This window comes from Chamaea fasciata, unplaced genomic scaffold, assembly GCF_029207755.1.
Source record: "Chamaea fasciata isolate MVZ Bird 193981 ecotype frontalis unplaced genomic scaffold, bChaFas1.0.hap1 SCAF_682, whole genome shotgun sequence".
NCBI classification, from domain to species: domain Eukaryota; kingdom Metazoa; phylum Chordata; class Aves; order Passeriformes; family Sylviidae; genus Chamaea; species Chamaea fasciata.
This window is the reverse complement of record NW_027094767.1, coordinates 1-9,113: the sequence shown is the minus strand read 5'-3', so window position 1 is coordinate 9,113 and position 9,113 is coordinate 1. Positions and strand designations below refer to the sequence as shown.

Sequence of the window (9,113 nt, the reverse complement as noted above, 5' to 3'; positions counted from 1 at the left end):
GTTACTGGTGTTTACTGGTCCATACTGGTGTCACTGGTGTCCCTGCCCTGTGACTGGTGTTACTGGTCTGTCACTGGTTTCTCTGCTCTCTTACTGGTCTGAACTGGTCCGGACTGGTCTAAACTGGTCCATACTGGTGTATACTGGTCTGTTATCAGTCTAGACCGGTCGAAACTGGTCCAAACTGGTCCATACTGGTCCATACTGGTGTATACTGGTCTGTTATCAGTCTGGACTGGTCTAAACCGGTCCGGACTGGTCCATACTGGTGTATACTGGTCTGTTATCAGTCTGGGCTGGTCCAAACTGGTCCATACTGGTGTATACTGGTCTGTTATCAGTCTGGACTGGTCTGAACCGGTCCAGACTGGTCCAAACTGGTCCATACTGGTGTATACTGGTCTGTTATCAGTCTGGACTGGTCCAAAGTGGTCCGTACTGGTGTATACTGGTCTGTTATCAGTCTGGACTGGTCCAAACTGGTCCATACTGGTGTATATTGGTCTGTTATCAGTCTGGACTGGTCCAAACTGGTCCATACTGGTGTATACTGGTCTGTTATCAGTCTGGACTGGTCCAAACTGGTCCATACTGGTGTATACTGGTCTGTTATCAGTCTGGACTGGTCCAAAGTGGTCCGTACTGGTGTATACTGGTCTGTTATCAGTCTGGACTGGTCCAAACTGGTCCATACTGGTGTATACTGGTCTGTTATCAGTCTGGACTGGTCTAAACTGGTCCGAACTGTTCTAAACTGGTCCGGACTGGTCCAAACTGGTCCGGACTGGTCCAAACTGGTCCCTCCCCCTTTTCTCTCTCTCTCTCTCTCCCCTCCCCCTATCCAGGCCGCCGCCGCCCCTCCCCCTCCCCCCCCTCCCCCTCCCCCCCCTCCCCGTGGACCTGCTGCCCCTCCCCCCTCCCCCTCCCACCCCCGACCCTCCCCCGCCCACCATCGACCCCTCCCCCCTCAAACCCGTGACCTCCCCGGAAACCCCGCCCACGGCCACGCCCCCGGCCATGACGTCACCTCCTCCTCCTCCTCCTCCTCCTCCTCCTCCTCCGGCCGCGCCGCCCCGGAAGCCCAAGGGCGCCCCCTACGTCTGCGGCCTGTGCGCCAAGGAGTTCAAGAACGGCTACAACCTGCGGCGCCACCAGGCCACCCACGGCGGCGGCGGCGGCGGCGACCAGAAACGCCCCCAGAAAACCTCGCCCACCCTGCTGCCCCTCCCCCAGGAGCTCCTGGAGGCCGCCAGCGCCGCCCAAGGCGACAGCGAGGGCGGCGGCGAGGCCAAAAGGGCGGCGGCGGCGGCGGCGTCGCGGAAGAGCCACGCGTGCGACACGTGCGGCAAGGCCTTCCGGGACGTTTACCACCTGAAGCGGCACCGGCTGTCGCACACGGACGAGAGGCCCTTCCAGTGCCCCGTGTGCCAGCAGCGCTTCAAGCGCAAGGACAGGATGGCGTCGCACGTGCGCTCGCACCAGGGCCACGTGCACAAGCCGTACGCCTGCGGCCACTGCGGGAAGAGCTTCTCCAGGTGGGCGGGGCAGGGGTTTGGGGGGGGGGAGGGGGTCGTGGTTGGGTCATCGGGGGGTCACGGGCAAGGGTGGGTCTTGGTTATTGGGTCAGGGTGGTCATTGGGGTCATGGTTGGGTCATGGTGGTCATTGGGGTCATGGTTGGGTCATTGGGGTCATCGTTGGGTCATGGTCTTGGTGGGTCATGGTCATGGTGGTCGTTGGGGTCATGGTTGGGTCATGGTGGTCATTGGGGTCACGGTTGGGTCATGGTTGGGTCATGGTGGTCGTTGGGGTCATGGTTGGGTCACGGTGGTCATTGGGGTCATGGTTGGGTCATGGTGGTCATTGGGGTCATGGTTGGGTCATGGTTGGGTCATTGGGGTCATCGTTGGGTCATTGGGGTCATCAGTGGGTCATGGTGGTCATTGGGGTCATGGTTGGGTCATGGTGGTCATTGGGGTCATCGTTGGGTCATCGTTGGGTCATTGGGGTCATCAGTGGGTCATGGTGGTCATTGGGGTCATGGTTGGGTCATGGTGGTCATTGGGGTCATCGTTGGGTCATCGTTGGGTCATTGGGGTCATCAGTGGGTCATGGTGATCATTGGGGTCATGGTTGGGTCATGGTGGTCATTGGGGTCATCGTTGGGTCATGGTTGGGTCATGGTTGGGTCATAGTGGTCATTGGGGTCATCGTTGGGGTCATGGTGGTCGTTGGGGTCATGGTTGGGTCATGGTGGTCGTTGGGGTCATGGTTGGGTCATGGTGGTCGTTGGGGTCATGGTTGGGTCATGGAGGGTTTTGGGGTCATCGTTGGGTCATTGGGGTCATGGTTAGGTCATGGTCATGGTGGTCATTGGGGTCACGGTGGTCATTGGGGTCATCGTTGGGTCACGGTGGTCATTGGGGTCGTCATTGGGTCGTGGTGGGTCTTGGGGTCATGGTTGGGTCATTGGGGTCATCGTTGGGTCACGGTGGTCATTGGGGTCATGGTTGGGTCATGGTTGGGTCATGGTGGTCATTGGGGTCGTCATTGGGTCGTGATGGGTCTTGGGGTCATGGTTGGGTCATTGGGGTCATCGTTGGGTCACGGTCAATGGTGGATCATGGTCACGGTGGTCATTGGGGTCATGGTTGGGTCATGGTGGTCATTGGGGTCATGGTTGGGTCATCGTTGGGTCATTGGGGTCATCGTTGGGTCATGGTTGTGTCATGGTGGTCATTGGGGTCATGGTTGGGTCATCGTTTGGTCATTGGGGTCATCATTGGGTCATCGGGGTCATCGTTGGGTCATCGTTGGGTCATCGGGGTCATCGTTGGGTCATCGGGGTCACCGTCGGGTCACGCTGGGGTTGGTGGGACATGAGGACACCGTCGTGGTCACCGGCCTCACCGGTCACTCCGCCGGTCAGTGCGGGGCAGTGGTCACTCAGTGGTCACTCAGTGGTCCCTCAGTGGTCACTCAGTGGTCACTCAGTGGTCCCTCAGTGGTCACTCAGTGGTCACTCAGTGGTCCCTCAGTGGTCACTCAGTGGTCCCTCAGTGGTCACTCAGTGGTCACTCAGTGGTCCCTCAGTGGTCCCTCAGTGGTCACTCAGCGGTCACTCAGTGGTCACTCAGTGGTCCCTCAGTGGTCCCTCAGTGGTCACTCAGTGGTCACTCACCGGTCACTCAGTGGTCACTCAGTGGTCACTCAGTGGTCACTCAGTGGTCACTCAGTGGTCACTCACCGGTCACTCAGTGGTCACTCAGTGGTCACTCACCGGTCACTCAGTGGTCCCTCAGTGGTCACTCAGTGGTCACTCAGCGGTCCCTCAGTGGTCACTCAGCGGTCACTCAGTGGTCACTCAGTGGTCCCTCAGTGGTCACTCACCGGTCACTCAGTGGTCACTCACCGGTCACTCCCCAGGCCGGATCACCTGAACAGCCACGTCCGGCAGGTGCACTCCACCGAGCGCCCCTTCAAGTGCCAGGTGAGGGACACGCCCACCGCGGCCACGCCCACACCACTGACCGCACCCACACCTGACCCCGAGCGACCCCTTGACCCCGCGACTTTCCCTGACCCCCGAATGACCCTGGAGTGACCCCTGGGTGACCCCCTGACCCTTAGCCGACCCCTTGACCCATGGGTGACCCCTTGACCCCTGAGTGACCCTTTAACCCTTCCATGACCCCTTAAGCCTTGAGTGACCCCTTGACCCCCGAATAACCCCCTGACCCCTGAGTGACCCCTTCAACCCTTGAGTGACCGCTTGACTCCCCGAACAACCCGAGTGACCCCTTGACCCCCGTGTGACCCCGGATGACCCCGGGGTGACCTCTTGACCTCCAGCTGACCCCCTTGATCCCGAGTTGCCCTTTTTAACCCTTGAGTGACCCCTGGACTCCCAAGTGACCCCTTGACCCCTGAACAACCCGAGTGACCCCCTGACCCTCGGGTGACCCCAGATGACCCCAGGGTGACCTCTCGATCTCCAACTGACCCCTTGATCCCCAGTCGCCCTTTTTAACCCTTGAGTGACCCCTGGACTCCCGAGTAACCCCTGACCTCCCAAACACCCCGAGTGCCCCCTTGATCCCATGACACCCCTTGACCCCCGTGTGACCCCGGATGACCCCAGGGTGACCTCTCGACCTCCAACTGACCCCTTTGATCCCCAGTCGCCCTTTTTAACCCTTGAGTGACCCCTGGACTCCCAAGTGACCTCTTGACCCCCGAACACCCCGAGTGACCCCTTGACCCCCCGCCTCCCCGCTGACCCCCGTGTGACCCCGGATGACCCCAGGGTGACCTCTTGACCTCCAACTGACCCCCTTGATCCCCAGTCGCCCTTTTTAACCCTTGAGCGACCCCTGGACTCCCAAGTGACCCCTTGACCTCCGAACACCCCGAGTGACCCCCTGACCTCTGAGTGACCCCGGATGACCCCGGGGTGACCTCTCGACCCCCAGCTGACCCCATCGATCCTGAGTCGCCCTTTTTAACCCCTGGGTGACCCCCAAACACCCCAAGTGACCCCTTGACCCCCCAAACACCTCAAGTGACCCCTTGACCCCACGTCACCCCGTGAGCCCTGGGTGACCCCGGATGACCCCAGGGTGACCTCTTGACCTCCAACTGACCCCCTTGATCCCCAGTCATCCTTTTTAACCCCTGAGCGACCCCTGGACTCCCAAGTGACCCCTTGACCCCTGAACAACCCGAGGGACCCCCTGACCTCTGAGTGACCCCGGATGACCCCGGGGTGACCTCATGACCTCCAACTGACCCCCTTGATCCCCAGTCATCCTTTTTAACCCTTGAGCGACCCCTGGACTCCCAAGTGACCCCTTGACCCCCGAACACCCCGAGTGACCCCTTGACCCCCGTGTGACCCCGAATGACCCCGGGGTGACCTCATGACCTCCAACTGACCCCTTGATCCCCAGTCGCCCTTTTTAACCCTTGAGCAACCCCTGGACTCCCAAGTGACCCCTTGACCCCTGAACAACCCGAGGGACCCCCTGACCTCTGAGTGACCCCGGATGACCCCAGGGTGACCTCTCGACCTCCAACTGACCCCCTTGATCCTGAGTCGCCCTTTTTAACCCTTGAGTGACCCCTATACTCCTGAGTAACCCCTTGACCCCCGAACACCCCGAGTGCCCCCTTGACCCCCCCGCCTCCCCCGTGACCCCCGTGTGACCCCGGATGACCCCGGGGCGACCCCCCCGTCCCCCCGTCCCCCGTCCGGCAGCGGTGCGAGGCGGCGTTCGCCACCCGGGACCGGCTGCGGGCGCACGCGGTGCGGCACGAGGACAAGGTGCCGTGCCACGTCTGCGGCAAGCTGCTGAGCGCCGCCTACGTCGGCGACCACCTGCGGGTGCACGGCCCCGCCCCCGCCCGCCAGGGCCAGCAGGGGGCGCCAGGTGGGCGGGGCGAGCGGGGCGGGGCTTGAGGGGGGGTGGGGAGGGGGTGGTGGAGAGCGTGAGGGGGTGTGGCCTGAGTGGGTGTGGGCGGTGGGGAGGAGGGAGTGGGTGGGGTCAATGGGGAGGAGTGGGTGTGGTCAATGGGTGTGGTTAGTGGGGAGGAGTGGGTGTGGTTAGTGGGTGTGGTCAATGGGGAGGAGAGAGTGGGTGGGGTCAGTGGGGAGGAGAGAGTGGGTGCGGTCAGTGGGTGTGGTCGATGAGGAGGAGAGAGTGGGTGTGGGTGGTGGGTGTGGCCAATGGGGAGGAGAGAGTGGGTGAGGTCAGTGGGTGTGGCCAATGGGGAGGAGAGAGTGGGTGAGGTCAGTGGGTGTGGTCAATGAGGAGGAGAGAGTGGGTGTGGTTAATGGGTGTGGTCAGTGGGGAGGAGTGGGTGTGGTCGGTGGGTGTGGCCAATGGGGAGGAGAGAGTGGGTGTGGTCAATGGGTGTGGTCAGTGGGGAGGAGTGGGTGTGGGTGGTGGGTGTGGCCAATGGAAAGGAGAGAGTGTGGTCAGTGGGTGTGGCCAATGGAGAGGAGAGAGTGGGTGTGGTCGGTGGGTGTGGCCAATGGGGAGGAGAGAGTGGGTGGGGTCAAGGGTGGGTGGAGTCAGAGGGATGGGAAAAGGGGGAGGGGTTTGTGGCCAGTGGGGGGGGGGGCGGTAAAGAATATTTGGGGGTGTGGCCTGAGTGGGTGTGGGCAGTGGGTGCGGTCTGTCGTCAGTGGGTGTGGTTTCCGGGCAAGTGGGCGTGGCCTGTGGTCAGTGCCAATGGGCGGAGTTGGGGAGCGGTTTCCGATGGAGAACAAGGGGGGTGTGGCCCGAAGTGGGCGTGGTCATTTGGGTGGGGAAATATGGCGGCCAGCAGGGGGCAGCACTGCAAAACAGGGCGTGGCCAAGGGGAGGGGGCGGGGATTCATCCTCAGAGTGGGGGAGGGGCAGCTCTTTAACCCCTCCCCCTTTTCTCTCTCTCTCCCCTCCCCCCCCAGCAGGTTCCGGCTGCCCCGCCCCCAGCCCCGCCCCCGCCCCTCCCCCACCCCTAGACGGGACCCCCGGGGGCAGCCAGGGCTGGTGAGGGGGGAGGGGCTTCCCGAGCTCCACCCCCACCCCGAGCCCCGCCCTCAGCCCAAACCCCGCCCACTTCCCTCCTCCCTTCAAGCCCCGCCCCCCACACAGGGGAGGAGGGGCGGTGGGGGAGGGGGCGTGGCCACCCAATAAAAGAAAATTGGCGCCAAAGATGAGGCTCCGCCTTTTCCTGGCACGGGATTGGCTGGGGAGGGAGGGGGCGGGGCATTGAGGCGATGACGTCACGGCCACGCCCAGGTAAAATTTTTTTTCGGTTCAATTTTGAACTTTTTGGGGCAAAAATTTGAAGATTTTTTTCAGCCCAAAATCGGAATTTTTCACCTCGAAAATAAAAAGTTTCGATCCCAATATTAAAAATCGAAATTTTCGCCCCAAAATCGACGTTTTCTCCCCAAAATTAATTTTTTTTCCCCCCAATTCTCAAACCCACAAAATTTCCACAAAAATCCCCAAAATTTCTCCAAATCTTTTTTATTTCCGGCCTAAAATCCAATTTTTTTTTCCTTTAAAATCCCTTTTTTTTTTCCTCCCAAAATTCCCGTTTTTTCCCCCCCAAAATCCCGTTTTTCCCAAAACCCGCCGGATTTTCCCCAAAATTTCCTCCTTTTTTTCCTCCTCCAAAATCCCGGAATTTTTTCCCGAAATTCCGAATTTTTTCCCCCAAATTTTTTTTTTTTCCTTCCAAAATTTCCGGTTTTTTTTCCTCAAAATCTTTTGTTGTTTCGTCCTCGAGCTGCGGTCACTCAGTGGTCACTCGGTGGTCACTCAGTGGTCACTCGGTGGTCACTCGGTGGTCACTCGGTGGTCACTCGGTCACTCGGTGGTCACTCAGTGGTCAGTCGGTCACTCCGGGAGGTTGATAATCACTCAGTGGTCACTCAGCGGTCACTCAGCGGTCAGTTGGTCAGTCGGGTCACTCGGGTAGGTTGATGACCGGCGGTCACTCAGCGGTCATTCAGGCAGGTCGATGGTCACCCAGGGGTCATTCAGCGGTCAGTCGGTGGTCAGTGGTCACTCGGTCACTCCGGCAGGTCGATGGTCACTCAGCGGTCACTCAGCGGTCAGTGGTCACTCAGCGGTCAGCGGTCACTCAGCGGTCACTCGGTCAGGTCGATGGTCACTCAGCGGTCACTCAGCGGTCACTCAGCGGTCACTCGGGCAGGTCAATGGTCACTCAGGGGTCACTCAGCGGTCAGTTGGTCACTCGGGCAGGTCGATGGTCACTCAGCGGTCACTCAGCGGTCACTCAAGGGTCACTCAGCGGTCACTCGGCGGTCACTCAGCGGTCACTCGGGCAGGTCGATGGTCACTCAGGGGTCACTCAGCGGTCACTCAGCGGTCACTCGGGCAGGTCGATGGTCACTCAGCGGTCACTCAGCGGTCACTCAGGGGTCACTCAGCGGTCACTCAGCGGTCACTCAGCGGTCAGTGTTCACTCGGGCAGGTCGATGGTCACTCAGCGGTCACTCAGCGGTCACTCGGGCAGGTCGATGGTCACTCAGCGGTCACTCAGCGGTCACTCAGCGGTCAGTTGGTCACTCGGGCAGGTCGATGGTCACTCAGCGGTCACTCAGGGGTCACTCGGCGGTCACTCAGCGGTCACTCAGCGGTCACTCGGGCGGGTCGATGGTCACTCAGGGGTCACTCAGCGATCAGCGGTCAGTTGGTCACTCGGTCAGGTCGATGGTCACTCAGCGGTCACTCGGCGGTCACTCAGGGGTCACTCAGCGGTCACTCAGCGGTCAGTGGTCACTCAGCGGTCACTCAGCGGTCACTCAGCGGTCAGTTGGTCACTCGGCGGTCACTCAGCGGTCAGCGGTCACTCAGCGGTCACTCGGGCAGGTCGATGACCAGCTCGTCGTCGCCGTCCAGGGGGTCGTCGCTCCCCTCCCCCTCCCCGTCCCCGGGGTCGCTCAGGAGGCGCCGGGGGAGGGTGGGCGGCACCGGGGGCGGGGCCGGGGGCGGGGCCAGCGCCGGCGGGGGGAGGGGCGAGCCCGGGCCACGCCCCCCGGTCAGCCCCGCCCCGGCCCCGCCCCCTCCGAAGGGCAGCGGGGGAGGGGCCGAGGGGGGGAGCTGGGGGGGGAGGGGAGAGAAAAGGGGAGGGGTCAGTGAGGAGTGACCCCGGAGTGACCCCTGACCCCTGAGTGACCCTGGAGTGGCCCCAGAGTGACCCCTGACCCCCAAACTGACCCCAGAGTGACCCCAGACCCTGGAGTGACCACAGAGTGACCCCTGACCCCAGAGTGACCCCAGAGTGACCCCTGACCCCAGGGTGATCCCAGAGTGACCCCTGACCCCAGAGTGACCCCTGAGTGACCCTCGACCCAAAACTGACCCCAGAGTGACCCCTGACCACGGAGTGATCCCAGAGTGACCCCTGACCCCAGAGGGACCCCAGTGACCCCCAACCCCAAACTGACCCCAGAGTGACCCCAGAGTGACCCCTGACCCCGGAGTGATTCCAGAGTGACCCCTGACCCCAGAGTGACCCCAGGCCCTGGAGTGACCACAGAGTGACCCCTGACCCCAGAGTGACCCCAGAGTGGCCCTCGACCCAAAACTGACC

General features: G+C 61.5%; 1 protein-coding gene across 1 annotated transcript; it reads left to right on the top strand.

Moving 5' to 3' along the window:
- The first annotated feature begins 892 nt into the window (after positions 1-892).
- On the top strand, positions 893-6,697 carry MAZ (MYC associated zinc finger protein). The gene is made up of 4 exons (XM_066209133.1): positions 893-1,535; positions 3,426-3,489; positions 5,257-5,428; positions 6,451-6,697. The coding sequence occupies exons 1-4, from the start codon at positions 1,018-1,020 to the stop codon at positions 6,534-6,536; spliced, it is 840 nt and encodes a 279-aa protein (XP_066065230.1). The 5' UTR covers positions 893-1,017; the 3' UTR covers positions 6,537-6,697.
- The last annotated feature ends 2,416 nt before the right edge of the window (positions 6,698-9,113 follow it).